The sequence below is a fragment of the Pan paniscus genome, chromosome 11, assembly GCF_029289425.2.
Source record: "Pan paniscus chromosome 11, NHGRI_mPanPan1-v2.0_pri, whole genome shotgun sequence".
Lineage (NCBI taxonomy): Eukaryota > Metazoa > Chordata > Mammalia > Primates > Hominidae > Pan > Pan paniscus.
Genome location: NC_073260.2, coordinates 118,608,054 through 118,627,785, shown reverse-complemented (window position 1 = coordinate 118,627,785; position 19,732 = coordinate 118,608,054). Strand labels below are relative to the sequence as shown.

At 33.4% G+C, this 19,732-nt stretch overlaps 1 protein-coding gene across 3 annotated transcripts in view; it reads right to left on the bottom strand.

Moving 5' to 3' along the window:
• The window catches only part of BRD10 (bromodomain containing 10), an 86,147-nt gene that overhangs the window by 24,651 nt on the left and 41,764 nt on the right, over window positions 1-19,732 (bottom strand). For 2 of the 3 annotated variants that reach the window (XM_063594493.1, XM_008977021.6), the window contains 2 exons: window positions 10,280-10,359; window positions 1,176-1,265 (listed from right to left, as the gene is read on the bottom strand). In XM_063594493.1, the coding sequence (XP_063450563.1) occupies window positions 1,176-1,265; window positions 10,280-10,359 (170 nt within the window). The remainder of the gene's footprint in view (window positions 1-1,175; window positions 1,266-10,279; window positions 10,360-19,732) is intronic. The other variant, XM_034967116.3, reaches the window with a different exon arrangement.

The window sequence follows — 19,732 nt, the reverse complement described above, 5'->3', positions numbered from 1 at the left end:
AATATAAGAATCTAAACCATTTTTAATGAAAATATTTCCAAAATATGCAGTTTTCCACATTCTCAAGTTAATTATTGAACATAATGTTTTCTTGCTAATTGATGACTATCATCATGAGCATTTATTCTCTTAAATTGCCATGATACTCTCAGGGTTATCTGTCACACGTGAGACTTCTGAAATGCTTAAGGCTGTTTCACCCTAGTACTAAGTAACTTCAGAAGGCTGTACTTTTATGGTACTGCAATCTCCTCCTTTCTGAGTGCTACCAACATGTCTTTCCTAACAACATATAAAATGACTAATACAAATCTGCCGATATCAAACTTGCTGAATCACTAACCATATTTTATACAATTTATATTAACAGGTTCTGAGCATAGATCTAAAAGTGGCTTCATGATATTCCTAAGGCGCAAAACGAAAGGTTTAAAAAAAACGATCTTCTTCAGGTTTAAAGCCTTTCCCATTTATTTACTGGTATGTAATTGTATTTAAAATCTGTGCATAGCCCAACTATAAATGCTAGTTAAATAGGTGTTATTGATTTAATAAATAGCACAATTGAGTGTTTTACCAAGTATCAGGTGAATAAATATATGCCCTTAAACTCTAGTCTCTCAAGAACAATAAAAATATTAGAAAATGAAAGTAAAGATTAATTATAATTTAGACGATATAGTGAAAGTTAAAAAAAAAACTTTCAGCAGATAAAGGTTCTTTAAAAAGTCATATTGTTAAGTATGTATCAAAATTATCTGGGGCAGTATTAAACAATTTACATCTGTTTTTATGTTACAATGAATTAAAATTTTATGTTACTAAGCAATAAACTTCCATTAAAAGCATATAATTATTAAGAATATTTGCAAGGCAAACATTACCCAAAAAACTACCAGTCAGAAAACAACCAGCCAGTATACTGGGAAATATCTAAAACTATACCTGATAGAAACCAGGCAAACCAAATTAATTTAACAGCCCCTGGCACGATTTCTGTCTATTAAAAATGAAAACTAGACCACACAGGAGAAATAAAAGAAACAATGTTTCTATCTTTCATGGTAAATTTTCATGTAATCCAGGAAAACAAGATTTCAAAAAGGCTTTAGGAAAAAGCAGGAATAAATTTTAATGCTGACAATAATAGATAGAACTTTTGGATCAACACCTACCGATTTTTTTCTACTGTTTTCCAGATCTTTGAGTTCATTCTCGATTTTTGTGATTAATTCCCTGAGTTCATCAAGATTAGTGCAAATAAGCTAAAATAAAACACAAAAACACAGCTTGATAACACATAATATAAAACACCCAAAATGTGGTAACAGAAGTTGTTTTAACACACACCGAATTCACAATTATTTTTCTCTGTAATAGTAAAAAGCAAGAAAAGCTCTGCAGTTTATATTTTAAAATATATTTACTTGCTATGATGTATGAACTTCAGGCTTAGTATAAAAGAAGCTGAAATTTCAACATTGGTGGTTTCATCCCACATCCCCACCTTTCAGTTTGCTTTATAATTCGGGTACTTTCTTAACATCATTAACTTTCAGCCCAGAATGACAAAGATCTGGAAACTCACCCTAGATTTCACAGGTTGTCAAATCACCTTTAAGAAATGCTTCATCAGGCAGTCTCCCAGTAGGTGAATAAACACGCTCTTGGAGAACTGTTATACCTTTGCCTTGGTTTGCTAACTATACAATTTAACAAACCTTAGTTATTGCTGTTGGGGTTGCTAAAAGGACTGCAACTATATGTAATACACTCAAAGACCTAAACAAAATGAAGTACACATTCTTAATATCAGTTTAGTAGTCTTTAATAAAACCATCTCCACAGATAGCATCTATTTCCTTTCATAATTGTGTGGCTCATTTCATTTCACCTGGTAACATTGGCAAATGGCCAAAATAATTATTAATTACTAACAACTAAACTAGCTTGGTTTAATTACTGAAGTTTTAGTGAACTGTCAGCAACAGTAACAAAAATATTAGTAACTACATCTTAGTTTTTGTAAAATTATACTGAATTTCTCCAATTCATTCAATATACTTTTTTCCTAAAATAATTTAAGCTATTTAAAAAAAATTACTGTGAAAAAGAACTAGATTTCTGAAACAAAACTACAACCAAATAGAGAGGAAAAATCTCAGATTAATGAAAAGTCTTATTGTAATGTTTATACCATGTGATAATTTAAAAAAAAACCGTACTTATAAATTACTAATTCACCATTAGCTTTTATCAGCCCCAAGTTTGATACATTCATTAATTTCAGTGTAAGGGGACTGTTTTCCTAAAGGGCACTTTCTTTTGTTAGAAGAGCAAACAAAAACAATAAAAGCAAAAGTGGGTTACAACAAGATAATTCCTTGTGGCTACTGAGTGACAAAAATAAGACAGAGCCCCTTAAATTTCTTTTATTAGGTTAAACCATATGAAATTGCTGATATGCTTTTTATCTACAAAAATGGCAAGACAGTTCAACCTAAGAGATTAAGAAAAAATGATCACAGATAATTTGTATTAACAATTACATATTAGGAATATCTATATAATTTCAAAATCATAGAATTGACCAAGTAGGGAAAATATGTATTTAAATAACCCAGATTAAACAATTTGAGAGTAGAAACAATACAGTGATGTAGTGGGACAGTGTAGCTGGTATTTATTAGAAACTACACATTCCAATTTGCCAAATTTACTTATGAAAGAAATGCTGATGGTCAAGCAGTGGACTGGCCAACCAGGTAAGTGGGTCTAGAACTAGAGAGCGTCTTCAACTTCTATTGTAACTATGAAGACTTGGAACAATGTTGTCCCTACCGTGGATTTTTATTAAGTATTCAGTGAGGACTAAACTTTTCATAATATAATCTGCTATTATGATGACTCTGTCAAATTTGCCCCAGAGCTTGCAGATGGATGGCTATACCTCTTTTCACCGAACTTGGTGTACTTGTTAATATCAAATCATAGATTTCTTATTTGCACATATGGCAAACCACAGAGGAATTTTTACTTGCATCTCAGTTGTCTCACTACACAAGGAATAGGGTATATTTTGCATGCAGTTTGTAGAAATTTACAGGAACAATGAAGACATATACCCCTAGAACTAAATGAAAACATATACTCCTACAACTAAACATGCCCTAAAACATTTTGAGATCTTTTAATTACCAATTAGTTATGAAGTCAACAGATATTTATGTTCCATTTAAAGGAAGAGATAACACAGTTATCTCTTCATAGAAACTTACAGGAACAATGAAGACATATACCCCTACAACTAAACATGCCCTAAAACATTTTGAGATCTCTTAATTATCAATTAGTTATGAAGTCAACAGATATTTATGTTCCATTTAAAGCAAGAGATAACACAGTTCTGAAGCCAAACCATCAATGAAATCACACAGCTTAAGAGCTACATAAAATAACACTTTCAAGTGGCTGTATCTAGTTAGTAAACTGTACTAAATTAGTACTTTTCAAACTTTAATGTGCATAAGAATTGCATGGGGATCTTAATAAAACAGTTTTTTGTTTAGTAGGTCTGAGGTGAGAACTTGGATTCTGCATTTCTAACAAGTTTCCAGGTATTGCCTGCAAATAACATTTTTGAGTAGTAAGGTACTAAATGACTATGAATTATAAATCAACATGGCTACTGGAACATTCTGGTACCATGGAGCTAATGAGTATGAAAATACAAGATTAATTTCCAAATAGGGAACGGCATATTGAATTAAATGTACGATGATAAGACAATTGTTTCTTAAAATATTTTTAGCTATAATATTTATTCTGAGGTTATATTAAAATGATGTTAATAGCTACATAACAATTTATACTTTATATATTAAAACTAATATATATTCCCTCTATATGTATATTTAATGTATACCTAATATATATACCCAATATATAGAGTCAAATTAACCTTTTATAAAACTGAATAGGAACACAATTAGTTTGATTTATGCCAACTCGATGTCATATACAACTCTACTACCTCTCTTCTGCCTCCGAAATAAGGCATATATGTGGCCATTACATTCAACTCAACTTCATATGATGTTTTTAAAAACAGAATCAACCCAATAAATAAAGTTCAACTTAAAAAAGGAGAACAAAGATTTTTTTTTTTTTTAAAAAGCAAAACACCTTATTAAAACCTCCTTCTCATTATCTTGCATTTGAAAAACATATCTGAGGCACAGGGCCTGCAGGGGTGAACATGAAACTCCATAGCAGCTCAGATTACAGTCAGGTCACATTGCTAACACTTATGAGAGGAGGTTTTCAGTCAAGCCACAGAGGTTACAAGAAGAGTTTTATCTCCCAGCAAGAACCTCTCCAAGGCTGTCACACTCCCTCAAGTTAACCTTTCATTTAATATAATCCATGGCAGAGCTACAAAATCACAGATCTCAGAGCTGAAAGGGACTAAAAATGTGTAATCTGTCCAAGCCTTAGCCTAGGCTAAAGAGACCTATCTCCAATTCATATAAAAGGTAATTAAACTAACAGAGGTAAAGTGACCTAAGATGACACACTGAGAGAGGAAACCACAGAACCCAGGACTTCTCCTACTATATTATATTCTTTTTAAAAGGGTCTTTATAACAACACAAAAATAAAGAAATCTAACAACTGAACTTGTATTATAGTTTTAGGATTTAGTTTATATCTAAGCTTTCATTTTTATTAAATGGTAATATTAAAAGGTCCTCTCTTCAACTCAACAAGCAGCAATGTATGTATGTGGTGGGAGTGGGGAGGCCCTGTAGAGATTAAAAAAACTCCATGACTGTATCTCAGAACTACATAATAAATCATTCCTTACTTTACTGATACTTCAAACTAGAAATTATGTCCTTTGGATAGAAATTCAATAGGTCTGGAAGATATTTACTTGCTCCAAAAAAGGACATAAGGTAACATTAAAAAATACAAACAATATGGTAGATTATATTAAAAAGCAAAGCAAAAGGAAAACAATGTAGAAAAGTAAAAATGAATAGGTCCAGACAAAAGGGATCACACATTCACTCCCATTCTAATAAAAAGATCCTGTAATTTATTATAAAAATTATAAGTGAAATACTAAATGCATGGTATAAATTCAAAATTTATATTGTATTTAAACTAAAATTATAATAGCATCTGCTAAAACTATGCAGATGGGAAAATTTCTTTTTATTTCTTATCATCACCATACCAGCAATAAAGACTACTTAAAAACTTGCAAATAAGGATATCACTTGTGACGTGAAAGCCAAATTAGTCTGATAAACAACCACGTGATTAAACACAGATGTTTCTCTCAATGAACTATATATATTTTTAAGGGAGAACTATATTAATTTTAAGGGAGAAGAACTCCTGCTGTTAAAAGTGAAACAAAAAGCTGAGGTTAAAAATATTCATTTTAAGAGGGAGCAATTCAAAATAATGATATAATCAAAACATCTTAATACAGTAAGCAGTTAAAAAGCTGATTAAACTAACAGAGGTAAAATGACCTAAGATGACACACTGATAGAGGAAACCACAGAGAATCGCTTGAACCAGGAAGTCAGAGATTGCAGCAAGCCAGGATCGTGCCACTGCACTCCAGTCTGGCGGCAGAGCGAGACTCCGTCTCAAAACAAACAAACAAACAACAACAACAACAAAACCCTAATTTTAATTTTGGTTTCAATTTGTTATGTTGCGGTACTTTATTTCTTATCCCTTAGTTTCTCCATTGGTTAGATGGAGAAGTATAGTTTTTTCAGAGGTATGTTAAGGATCAGTGAGTTTTTTCTTATGTTTGAAAACAATGTAATATAAGTCTTAGCAGCTGGATTCTGGAGTTCTTCTGCAAAGCAGCCTTTAAAATCAATCATGCATATGAAATGCGAGCAAGGGCACACTGCATGGAAGATTTTTTTTTGGTTATTGTTGAAAATAACAACAACTAAGGGTAACTAAGGCTGTTAAATTATTTTTAAAACTTATGTTATTGAGACTCAACACATTAGTTTTTAAAAATACTTCCTGTAACTTTCTGTCATAATTATGTACAAAAGATAAGTCATATAACATTAGATTTCTCTCTTAAATGTTAAATGAAAAGACTTTTTAGGAAAAAGTAACTATTAGGAAAACTGATATTCACTTTTCGGTCTAATAGTCTTTCTTTGATTACAAAACAGATAAGGGAAAAAGAATTTTACCAATTTAACAAAGTCGTAAGTAAATGTTAAAGTTGATATAAAAGCTTAAATCACCAATATTCTATAATTATCACTAAAACATCCAACAATTTCCCCTACATGACAAATATATAATGCATCATAACAATAAAATAGGGATAAACGTTAAGTTTTCACTCTCATCAAACATAATGATGCAAATACTATTACTTGGTTTTCCACTTTTCAAATTCTTGTAGGCTTAATCATGTGCCACTTTCATTAAGACCAAATCCAAGATTTATTTCAAGGTTTTAAGTAAATGGAAAGAGTGCTAAGGGTCAATAATAGATGTTTTTATGCCATTTTTAATTGATTTTCCTATTCATAGTTCAGTGTTTTTCATCAGAAGTGACTGACCTGCTTATTTGAAAACAATAAAAATGGCTAAAACAGTAAGCTGTATCATTCAATCCTCACAACTCTACAAGGAAGGTACTATTATTACCCCATTGTACAAATGAGAAACTGGAATCATGGAGAAGTTAAATACCTTACTCTACAGAGTTAATCAGTGGTAGAGCTGGCATTCAAACCCAAGTAGGTAGCCTGGTTGCAGAAAACTTGTGTTTAACCACTATGCAGATTACTGGTACCCACTGAATCAAGGTCTTTTGGAGGATGAAACCAACAATCTTCATTTTAAATAAAGGTATCACATTATTTTTATACTATCTAAAGTTTGAGAACCACTGACATAACTCTTAGGAAAAAGTGGCACACATTTGGTTAGACCCTTTACAATATACAGTCGTCCCTCGGTATCCGTGGGGTACTGGTTCCAGGACTCACCTCTGAACCCTGCGGATACCAAAATCCAAGGATGCTTAAGACCTTGATATAAAGTGGTATAGTATCTGCATATAACACATCCTCCCATATACTTTAGGTCATGTCTACATTACTTATAATACCTAATACAATATAGTTGTGATATAAAATGTTGTTATATCCTATTGTTTAGGGAATAATGACAAGAAAAAAAATCAGTACATGTTTAGTACGGACACATTTAAGAAAATATTTTCAATCCAAGGTTGAATGCACAGATGCAGAACCTACAGATACAGAGGGCTGACTGTACACACACACACACACACCCCCACCCCACCCTGCCACACATACAAATCCAATCCACCATTTGAATGCTCACAGTGTATACTCTAAATAGGAGTAGGATGATTATTTTCTAAACCTGGGTGCAGATATTAGGTGTGTATATAAACATGGATTCTTTCTGAAGCAAATAGGGGGGCAAGTTCAAGTTCTAGCTTTAAAAAAAGTCAACAAAAACATTGTCAAACTAAAAAGGAGCTGAGGTCAAAACATTTTTAAAAACTCATTAGGACTTAAAAAAAAAACTTCACAATTTAACCCTTTCATTTATCTCTATCTAAGCATGCTTTCTGTCAATTTAAAGAAGGCTGGTCCTTTGGCAAACTGGTCAGGTTTTACAAAAGGGATCTATTATCTATCCAAAAACAGGTTCATTATTTTCAGAAGCAAGATATTTCAGAATGAATAATATGAAGATCTTCTGACTAAATATTTCTATATTTTTATGTTTAATGCTAGAAATGTGATATTTAAAACACCTTGGACAAAACAAATAATTTACAGAATCTGAGGTGCTAAATACCATATCGCTAGAACTTTTGGGCAGGGAATAAATTCACTTTATTATATAATAGTCTTCTTACATGTGGAAGACTCAAATAAAGTAACACACTACATAAAATTATTTTGAGAGACAAAACTAAGTTTTGCATTTAACAGCAAAGTTTACTAGTGACTAGCACTATCTCCTATTTTATTAATGTGTGTATTTGAAGCAAATGATCTATTTCCCTGTGAGACAGTTGCCAAGTTTCTTTATGAGTAATGCCGTGGTATTCATATTGTAAACTAGGCATAAGAACCACTGTTTTCATGAGACTATTACTCCTCTCTATCCTCTCTCTCTTTTTCCCTCTCTGTTTTCTCTCCCTCTAGGACACCTTGAGAACCAGGAAGAGACTTATTTATTTATTTATTTATTTATTTATTTATTTATAGACAGAGTTTCCCTTATTGCCCAGCCTGGAGTGCAATGGCGCGATGTTGGCTCACTGCAACCTCTGCCTCCCAGATTCAAGTGATTCTCCTCTCTCAGCCTCCCGGGTAGATGGGATTACAGGCACATGCCACCACACCTGGCTAATTTTTTTTTTATTTTTAGTAGAGATGGGGTTTCATATAGGTCAGGCTGGTCTCGAACTCCTGACCTCAGGTGATCCGCCTGCCTCGGCCTCCCTAAGTGCTGGGATTACAGGTGTGAGCCACTGGGCCCGGCCAAGACCATTTTAAACAGCTCAATCTGGCAAAATATTTTGACCACGACCCATGGTCAGCAACACATTTTACAATGCATATCCTTGTGTACACACATACAATTGAAACCAAAGTTTCACGAAACAATATATGTGAGTGTACATATTCACATTGCTGTATGTAGCACACTTACTATATGTAATTGTGCTGATTTCTTTTCTAGTTTAATTTTGTTAGCTTAAAAAAGAAACACTGGTCATGCAATCTGCTAAAATGATTTCATGCCTCACTAATGAATACCACTGCAATTTTAAAAAACACTGGCTATGCAGCCTGTGCTACTTAATATATGGAAAAGTCTATTCACTAAGATGGGTATAGAGGAAATATTAACAATGGGCCAGATTTGCTCTAACATCTACATTCCCAGGGCTGATGCTTTGAGGATTGAGAAAAACATAAGTCAGAGAAATAGTAAACACAGGTGTGACAGCAGTGGACGCGTGATGATGTAATACTAAAGCATTAAAATATATGTTACAAGAAGTGGTATAAAGGCCTCTAAGTAAACAGTAAAATTGTTATTTTTTTATTAACTACTCTGCAACCAAGGTTATATAATATATAAAAGGATTTTGTAGAAATGTTTGTAATTCATCCTAAGAATATCATTAAAAATATTCTAAAGTACTAAGAGAAAAACATGTCTATTTTCTTTAACTGTTGATTTAAAAGTGTTAAATTTTTACCAGTTAGTAACTCCCATAAAAACACTCTCCAAAATAGAATTTTTACTGAAAATGAATGTGTCCACATTTTTAGATATATCTAACTATTAAACTCACATTATATATTATCAATATTTTCATAGCTATTGTCCCTTTATTTTCATCTCTACTTGACTTGAGACTCACAAATTCATCTGAACACCACTTTTATCTTTTGGTCATTAGGTATGAGTTTATAAAACTTTTGAAAATTGACTAGACACATGAATACAAAGACGTTTTTAAAGAAAGTGTTTATTGAAGAAAATACATCTTTTATAAAATAGAAAATAAAAGCATTGATTAGGGTGAGATTCTCTGCTTAGTATTAGCTACAAATAAAAAACTCTTCACTTAATCATATGGCAGTACATATAATTACTTTTTCTTTCCACAGAAATGTTTAAAGACCATTTCAATTAACCTTTACTTAATATTCTCTCTGAAGATCATATACAGCTAAGAGTTGAAAGATTTGTTTTCCAAGTTAATAAATCTACCATTTATTTCTACAGTGCCCAAATAAATGAAAACGAACTATCTAGGCAATATTACCATCTCCAAATTATGATTTGTTCTTGGAAGAGTTTCATTCACACATTTGCTTTTATCTATTATATATATATACATACACACACACGTATACTATATAGTATATATATTATTTCTATTAAACTGCTTCTAGGAAATGTACTAGTAGAGATTAAGATATAAAAAAGGGTTTTTACTATTAAAAGACAAAAATAGAGGTAAAAATTACGAAATACTAGCAGATTAAATCTTGGTTACATCTGCACTTGCAGGGAGAAAAGTCACTGTCAGAAACATTTCATTACAAGTAAGTGTGCTACAGTTTCTTGGAATTCAGCCAAACTCTCGAGGAATGATACGAACACTGAAACAAAAAATTGAAAAATTTCGAGACAAAGTTGAAACATTTACCTGAAACTCTGGTACAGTAGGTGACTTTATGACAGTTTTCCTCTTCTTTGTGACTGCTTTTTTAGAGACGGATTTTTTTCCTTTCAAGATTAAAAGAGAAAACCTTCATAATGCTGTTTATAGCACTTCATTAACAAAAAACAAATTACGCAGATCCTTGAAAGTTAAATTGTAACTAACAGATGGCTGCTAGTGAGTCAAATAAAAATGATGAATCAAAACAAGCCCCAGTAAAAGCAAACATTAAACTATTAACTACCTGTTAACAGACATATTAACAAATGCTGTTTTATGTTTATATGAACTGAACTATTACCATCTCCAATGTGTTATACGGTAGAATCTACTGCAAGATTAGGCAAAAAAGTCACATTACTACTGCTTAATTAAAATCTACATTTGCAACTTAAGATGAGACTACATAGGGAAAAAAACCTTACCTTTAACATTGACTTCGCAGTCAGGAACTTGCATAAGAACTACAGCTGAAGACTATGGTCTCTAGGCAGCCTAATGTGAAAATCCCCTTAGTAGCTTAGGTAACAAAGTTTTTCTACTCCTTTAGCTCTGCACTCACCTAATAGGCTGCCCTTGGCGGTATCAATACCCAAAGTTTTAAAAGAAGATAAACATCTCCCTTTAAAGTGCACCTAGTTATTTGTGGAATCAGAAACCACTGGAAAAAAATAAACCTCATACTTAGAGCCAATTCACAGTATACACTGAAATATATCTACTTTTTGTATTTAACTTGACAAAAAAAATACATACATGCATAACAATTCTATTTTCAGACCAGGCGCGGTGGCTCACACCTGTAATCCCAGCACTTTGGGAGGCCAAGGCAGGCGGATCACCAGAGGTCAGTTCGAGACCAGCCTAGTTAACACGGCGAAACCCCATCTCTACTAAAAATACAAAAATTAGCCGGGTGTGGTGGTGCGTGCCTGTAATCTCAGCTACCTGGGAGCCTGAGACAGGAGAATCATGTGAACCTGGGAGGTGGAGGTTGTAGTGAGCCAAGCTCACACCATTGTTCTCCAGCCTGGGCAACAACAGTGAAACTCTGTCTCAAAAAAAAAAAAAATAAAATAAAATTCTATTTTTAGTTAGAAACACATTAAAAGTTTTCCCCCAATTTGTAATTAGCAAAATCAATTAACAAACTGTTAATTACTCAACAAATACTAGATACAGGACACTGTACAAGTTACGGGGACAACAAGGAAGTAAAAAATTATAAAAAAGAAAAATCCTATCCTCTAGGAGCTTACAATCTACACAAGGGCACAAAAAATATTCAGCAATACTTTTCTGTCATTTTTAGTTCACAATCATTTGCAGACTAAAATCCACTTAAACGTCAATATTTTTTTCAAAAGGGAAAATGAATGAGTACATAAAGTAACTTTGCTGTACATAATCCTAATGCTCCTTTCCAAACATTTTCCTATATAAATATAATCATCTTGCAAGAAATATGTCAACTCAATTGACACAATTCCAGTTTATAATTTGTTTTTTGTATCACTTTTTAATCATATCGCAGAACTGTAATTTATAAAATTTCTAACTTTTGGCTCAATGAAATCCATGTATACTATGACTGAACTGCAAATTTTCAGTTGCTGAGGTTCACAGGGGTTTAACTGTCTTATTTTAATAAGTATTGATGGGTGTCATTTGACATCTGCTTTCAACTAAATTAAAATAACCCAACATATATTTCTTTATTCACCATTGTTATTTACTTCTGTGCTTACACAGTACCTTATAACAGAAGTAAACTCCTACAAAGACAGGTAAGTGGGTGGGCTGCTTAAATAAGCAATACTCAGGGAGAAGTGATTAAATTCTTGGTATCTCTATAATACAGCTAGTAATTGATTCCTAAACTGAGTGCCGTAAGTATTGCTGAAGGGGGCTCATGAATTTGAATGCCAAGATGCCTTTCCTCTATACGCTGCCTTTACCATTTTTTAAAGTTCACAAGAAAAAACTGAATGATCTTGCTGACTTATGTATGGGAAGGTTTTATAAAAACAGTAATTTGGAGGAAATAAAATTCTTCCTCAACCTCTCCCCACCAGCCCTACTCTGATTAGCTTAAAAAAAAAAGCCATTTGATTTTGTATTCATTTATAAGCACAACAGAGGTCACCCTTGATAGTCCCATGAATTTCATCTTATTGTTACACAGGCACTAAACACAGGTACTAAATTCTCAGTTAACTCTAGCAGCTACTCTATTTGAATGGACTGAGAAGCTAAGGTGGTTACTTGGTATTTCAGTTCACCACGTCATTAGGATGCTTAAATGTTATTAGGAAATTGGAGGTAATGTTACATATTGGTTATAAGCTTGAGTTTTAGAACTAAACTACCTGGGTTTGAGTGCCTGCTACAACCACCGACTATTATACAGGTCATGTATAATAGCTACTACATACAAGACCTTGAGCAAACTGCTTTCTTTCTTTGTGCAGTTTCTTCATCTGTAAAACAAGGGATAATAGTATTACCTACTCTGTGAGAATTAAATGGGTTATAACACCCCAAAAGCTTATACTACTGCTAGGCACATGGTAGGTGATCAATAAATGTTAGCTATTGCTTTAGCTTTAGCTAAGCTATGGTGAGAAAAGCCTAAACAGCAAATCTTTTAATTTTCTTTAAATTCTTTTTACTTACTCCATCTCAGTTCTTCTTATGCATGTCCTCTAAACTACCACTCTACTTTGTACACAAATCAATGAATGTAATACTTAACTTAGAGTATTGTAATTGTCTGTTCTTATGTTTGTCATCCTTACTATACTGTAAATTATTGGTGACAGAAATCACATTATTCACTCTGTATTTACAGCATTTAGCACACATAAGTTCTAAGAAGTGATCCCTAAATACAAGAATCCTACTTTTTTCAGAAATGTCACCAACAGTCTAGGGGGTAGGAAAAGGGATGCAGGTAATTGCTTACAATTCTGAGGGTCCATTTAAGTCTACTTTATAGTGAAGAAAACACTGACAACGATTTTAAATAATTTAAACAATTCACCAAAGAGTTTCAACATGACCTAGTAGTGGTAGTAAGAAGATTAACATTTATTGAGAACCTGCTGTGTGTCAGATACTTAGTAAAGTGGTCTGTATAAATTAACTTATTTATTTCTCAATATAACCCTCCCAGGTAGGTAATAACTCTACTGTAATATGGGATAACTGAAGATCAAAAAGATTAATTAAGTCACTCATGTGTCACACAGTAAGTAAGCACCACAGTCAGGGATTCTAACTACAAAGTCCAAGCTCCTTCCATTATGTAATTCTACTGCACAAATATCTTAAGTTACCATTTATTGATTCCTACCATGTGCCAAGCTCCAAGTGACATACTGTGCATTTGCTATTCTAATTAATCTTAACAATACAGCCAAGTAGGTATTACCTCACTTATCACAGATAAAGAAACAGGCTATAAACAGGTAAAGAAACTGATGGAGGAGCTGTAGCTAATATGCACTAGGAGCATACATGTGAAATTAGGTCTGTCTCACTTCAAAGCTGTACTCTTTTTATGGTAAAATACTGCATTCTTTCAAATTTTTGAAAGGGATGTAATCTGCTTCTGTTTGGTTCAGAGCATTCCTTTTTATTAGGGTTGGATGATTTGTACATTTACTGTTTTTTAATACCTTCAGTATATATCCTGAAAAAAACAATTTCAGTTTAAATTTTCCTGTATTCTTCAGTAAAAAAAGCAGCACTTCAAAAAAATTAAATATTATTTTAAAAATTGAGCATGAGATACTACAAAATCATGCCTTTATTTGGTAACCTGTTTTTGCTTCAGGACAAAATATATACAGGGCAAGTTACATACTACCAGTGGGCTTCCCTTCCCTTATCACTCAACTTGATCATATCCCAGGCCTTTTACTTCCACTGCCCTAAGTTACTTGGTCATATAAAATAGAATAAAATTCTCAAACCTATAATTATGCTGAAATCAGAAGTCAAATTAAAACATACACAGAATTTCAATACCACTCTTGAGCCTAAAACAGAAAGTGTCAACCTGTACCTGGAAAATGCATAAGGAAACATTAATAAACCTTAATAATAAACCTTAGTAATTAATGTTACAAAAGTATACCCTAATGAAGCTTTCTAAAACACTATGCTTAGAACAACTTAAGAAAAGAATGCCCAACCTGAGAGGGAAAATTATAACTAAAGATATATTTTATACTGTAACTGAGGAATAAAACTCTAGTTTTCTAGAATCTGGAAAAATGCCTTTTATAAAAGAAATGGCATATTTCTTTACATAAGAAGGTGATTATCATCCCCCTTTCAGTTCCCCTTTCTCAGTTTCTTATTCCTCATTCTTTACCCCTCTCCTTCACCTGGTTTTCCTGTCTTCACTCCTCAGACCTCTGGGCTACTCATACTCAGACTTCCACTTTAAGCCAAGTGTGGTGGTGCATGCCTGTGATCCCAGCTCGCCTGTGGTCCCAGCTACTTGGGAGGCGGAGGTGAGAGGATGGCTTGCGCCCCGGAGTTCGAGGCCAGGTGGGCAACATAGCGAGATCCTGTCTCTCAGGGAGGGATAGGAGGAAGAAAAAGAACAGAAAAAAAAAAGGTACTTCAACGCTTTCCTAGATTTAGCCTTTCCATGTTTTAAAATTATCCCAACACATTCATTCCTCCCTCTGTACTTTCGCCTTAGGAACCTTAATAAATACATGAATACTAAGATATTAATCATTGTTGCAAGTAAAAACTCAAGGGTATTTGTATTATTAAACAGTGAATTTGCAAAGTGCCTGGGATGTAAAGTCACAGAACTAGAGCCTAAACTTGTCTTTTATTTACTAAATGTGCATGTCTTGAGCTAACTATATTCTAGGAGTTTCTGGAGTGTTCTATCTCAAGTAAGCAATTTGACCTTAACAAAACAGTTTATTTTCCTTTTATTCTTCTTACCTATAAGCAAATTTCTTATCATACTGGTAATTCTTTAACCCTATCACATAATTCAGTAACTCCTGAACACCCATTTCTTTTTACCCTTTAACTTACAATATTGAATCAGTTGCCAAATTCTGCTACTTATTGCAGCATCTCTCTCAAAATAGAATTTTCTTCTATCATTGTAATAGAAAAGTCACATAATCAATCCTTACCTGGATTTAGAATTTTCTCGTTATAGTTATCATCTACCCCTTCATCTTACCCCTGCCAGCTTCTTTTCATAGCTCTTTAATGGTATCCTAATTATCTTGCAAGATCCTTTCTCCTAATCCTGTCACTTACTAGCTCTAGCTGTGTGACCTTGGACAAATAAATCTCCATCTCAATTTTTAAAAATCTCTAAGATCTGTAATAACGGGGAATAATATTAATATTTATTTTTTGAAGTCTTCATGAAGATTAAATGAGATAGCATGTATAAAGGCTTAGAACAGTGCCTGGCATACAATAAGCACTCAATGAGTACTAGGTTTTTTAGACAAAAAGTAGAAGGATTGAAAAAATAAAAGGACATGGAGTATAGTAAATCCTTTCACTCTCTTTATATTTTGAAATCTTCAGCTGGTATGCTAAAAGTTTTCTCCGTAAGACACATGCAGTTAGGGTCTCTAGTGCTATCACTACAGAACTATATAATAACCTTTTCACAGATATGGGCCTGGAAATAATCAAACACTGTAGATTACATTACCTTCTCAGTCATTTCCTATAAAGCAGCTCATTACTTTTTACACATCTGATATATCTTATTTCAAGCTCAATTCCTTGCACTGGACTCTTGATTCGATTATTTAACGTAGTACCACATGCCTAGAAAGATCACCCAAAAATGACACCCTTCTATCATTCGAACAGCTTCTAAAACCTCAACTTTTCCACAAAAGTTTTCTTTAATTGTGCTTCTTCCAGTGACACCTCACTTAATTATACCTCTATGCTTTTGCTCGTGTTATTCAACATTTTCCACCTATCCAATTCCCATTATTCTTCAAAGTCCTTCATCCCTTGTAAAACCTTCCCAGACTAGCATAGCACATTGATTTTTTCTCTACTTGACCTTTTATTGTGTTGTCTTTATCTGTACTTAACTATTATTCACTTGAGGTCACTGACCACTTTTTAACTTAGTTTTTTCACCTATAAGAGAATAAGACCACTTGTCTTATTCATTTTAGTCAGTTTAGAGGTGCTACCATAAAGTGATTTGGGTGAAAATAATAACTACTGGCCGGGCGTGATGCCTCACGCCTGTAATCCCAGCACTTTGGGAGGCCGAGGTGGGCCGATCACCTGAGGTCAGGAGTTCGAGACCAGCCTGGCCAACATGGTGAAATCTCATCTCTACTAAAAATACAAAAATTAGCCGGACATGGTGGCACACGCCTGTAGTCCCAGCTACTTGGGAGGCTGAGGCAGGAGAATTGCTTGAACCCAGGAGGTGGAGGTTGCAGTGAGCAGAGATTGCGCCAATGCACTCCAGCCTGGGCAACAAGAGTGAGACTGTATCTCAAAAAAAAAGAAAAGAAAAGAAAAGAAAAGACAATAATGACTATTTGAGGGGGGAAAACTTTCCAAACAAAACTGGTTGAAAGTATCTTAAAACACCATAAGCTTTTTGTAACTGTTAATGCGTCTGTAATCTTTTTTTGCGTTTTTTCAGATTTTATAAAAAGTCCCCTAATTTTTAGAATTTCTAATTCATTTTAGCCAACTCTACTTGCTCTACACAATCTATAATAGTATATTATTGAAAACAACCAAAATGTCCAATAAGGAGACTGGTTAAATTAACTGCAAAATACAACAGGATCCTACACAGCCATTTAAAATGATGCTACAGGGACCTATTTATTGCCCAAAGATGTTCATGGTATACTGATACGCAGGGGAAAAAAGGCAGATTGTTAAAATGGTATGTATAGTATAATCCTATTCAAAAATACATAGTCTTTGAAAAAGTGTTGAAAGATACATATTAAGGAGTTAGTTTTAGTTACATCTAGGTGAACCATATTAAATGTGTTCATTTATTTGTTCAGTATATTCCCACATAATGCATCAATCAATCTGCTAAAGTGCCAGGGATGCAAAACCAGAAATAATCCTTCTGTCCCTAAGAATGTTATAGAATAGAGAGGAGACAATCCTCAAAATAACCTAGAAGTAAATGCAACTATTATAAGTATTACGAAGGAGAAGTGTCTGGTGCTATAAGCATGAACAGCAGGGAAAATTTTAACAAGTCACAAGATAATGGGAGGCTTCCTTAAGCAAGTGATAAAAGAATAAACATTTACTAGGTAATGAGGAAAGGGCTATTCTTTTTGCTTGTCTCTATATTCTTTAAAGAAAATGTACTGCTTTTATAATAAGAAAAAACAATGAAAGAAAACCAAATGATCTGAATTTTTTTTGCTCTGAGTTTTTTTTTACTCTTAAATAATTATTTTTAATTTATGCACAGCTAATCTTGCCTGTCTTGCTTAAATGACACAGTTTTCAGAAACATTTAAATTTTGAAAACAGGTCATCAAGGAAAAATTGCTAATCGCCAGGACATATTTTTCTTTTCTATGATTGAATAAAAACATAAGATCAAGCATGAGATAATGGACATTATATTGTTTCCACTGTCTTCTATTTATTCTATAATGTTTCCAATAGTAAGGAACAGGCCTAAATGAGTAAAAATGAATTCAAAACTTAAAAAGGAGGAAAGAAACCCCAGTTCTGAAAAGTAGAATAAAATGCTTAAATATTACCCAAACTGCCTCAAACTGTGCTAAAATTATCAAATCATTTTCAACCAAATTGTCTTTGTGCCTTCTACTAAAAATCACCTGCCAACACAATAAGAAGGCTTACTAAATTTGGAGATGCTACCAAAAATTAAAGCCTGTATTACACAACATGAAACAGACCAGATTAACCACATGTAGAACTTAGTCCACCCTAAGTGAAGGTTCATACATCAGTCATGAATGACACAGCTCATCCCAAAGCGTATTCTACAGAATACACAGGTTATTGGTAATCATTACTTGAAAAAAAGCTGTGTTAAAATAAATCTGAAAAAAAAAACTACGTTAAACAAAATTAAGCAGTTTTCTTTTCTTCAAGAGTTTCCAGAGTCTTTAATAAACAGGCCCAGAATAACTTAACAATTTAGAAGTTGAGAAGATTTTGAAAACTCAAAGTCTCAAATATAATTTATATGGTAAGAAAACCTGACTTCAACTTAAGGTTTTCTAGTCTTTGTTTTATTTAGTCTAATTCATACATTTTTCCGTAGAGATTATATGTTTGATTACAGGAGTAATTCCCACTGGGGATATTACTTAACCTAAGCCCCACTGGGGATGACTTAAACATTATATACACCATAATGCCCTTCTGAAATCTGAAGATTTCTGAATTTCAAAACAAATCTATTATCAGTTTTGCAAAATGAATTGTGAACCTCTACTAAAGGACAATGTGAATCCTTAAGAGGAGTATTTTCCAAACCTATGATGATGGAGCTCACTTTTAAAAAGAGTGAGAAAGTAAAGACTGGATTAAGGTATGCCCCGAACTGACTATGAAAGGCCACAATGTCTCACACCTAATAAAGAAGAACAGGGTAAAGCCTCAGATAGACAAGTGGACTGAAAATTACATAAAACAAATGTTTAGCTGCTATTATAACAGTTTATGTAACATTGTTATATCAATAAGGAATAACTGATGAAAAAAGGGAATTGGCCAATGTTTACCCAGTATTAACTAGGTAAGCAGACAAAACTGCATCTACCAGATCCAAACATTTTTGTCACTTAAGATCTGACTTCCTAAAATTTGCTCTGAGAATAAAATAAGTATACAAACAAGTGTATTCTTTTCTTCTATTTCATGCATGTAAGTCTTCTCTCCTCAACTAAGGCTTAGAGTACTTGCTGAATACAATTTATAAATTTGCCTTCCAAGTGTTTCTATTCATTTTTCTAGAACTGGATACAAAACTCCTCCTCCCAATTTTCTCTCTGATCTACAGCAGTGTCTATTTTATAAACCACTTTATTGCCTTTGAGCATATGAACAGTAGTGTAATAAACAATAAAGGGTTCTGGGTTACAATTATATTAATAATATACTATATAATTGAGTTGGGAAGTAGTTCTAATTTTAAAATATTACTTAATATTTTAGAGACTAACATTTCCTTTTTTTTTGAGACAGAGTCTTGCTCTGTTGACCAGGCTGGGGTGCAGTGGCATGATCTCTGCTCACTGTAACCTCTGCCTCCCGGGTTGAAGCAATTCTCCTGCCTTAGCCTCCCGAGTAGCTGGGACTATAGGCGCATGCCACCATGCCCAGCTAATTTTTGTATTTCTATTAGAGACAGGGTTTCACCATATTGGCCAGGCTGGTCTCCAA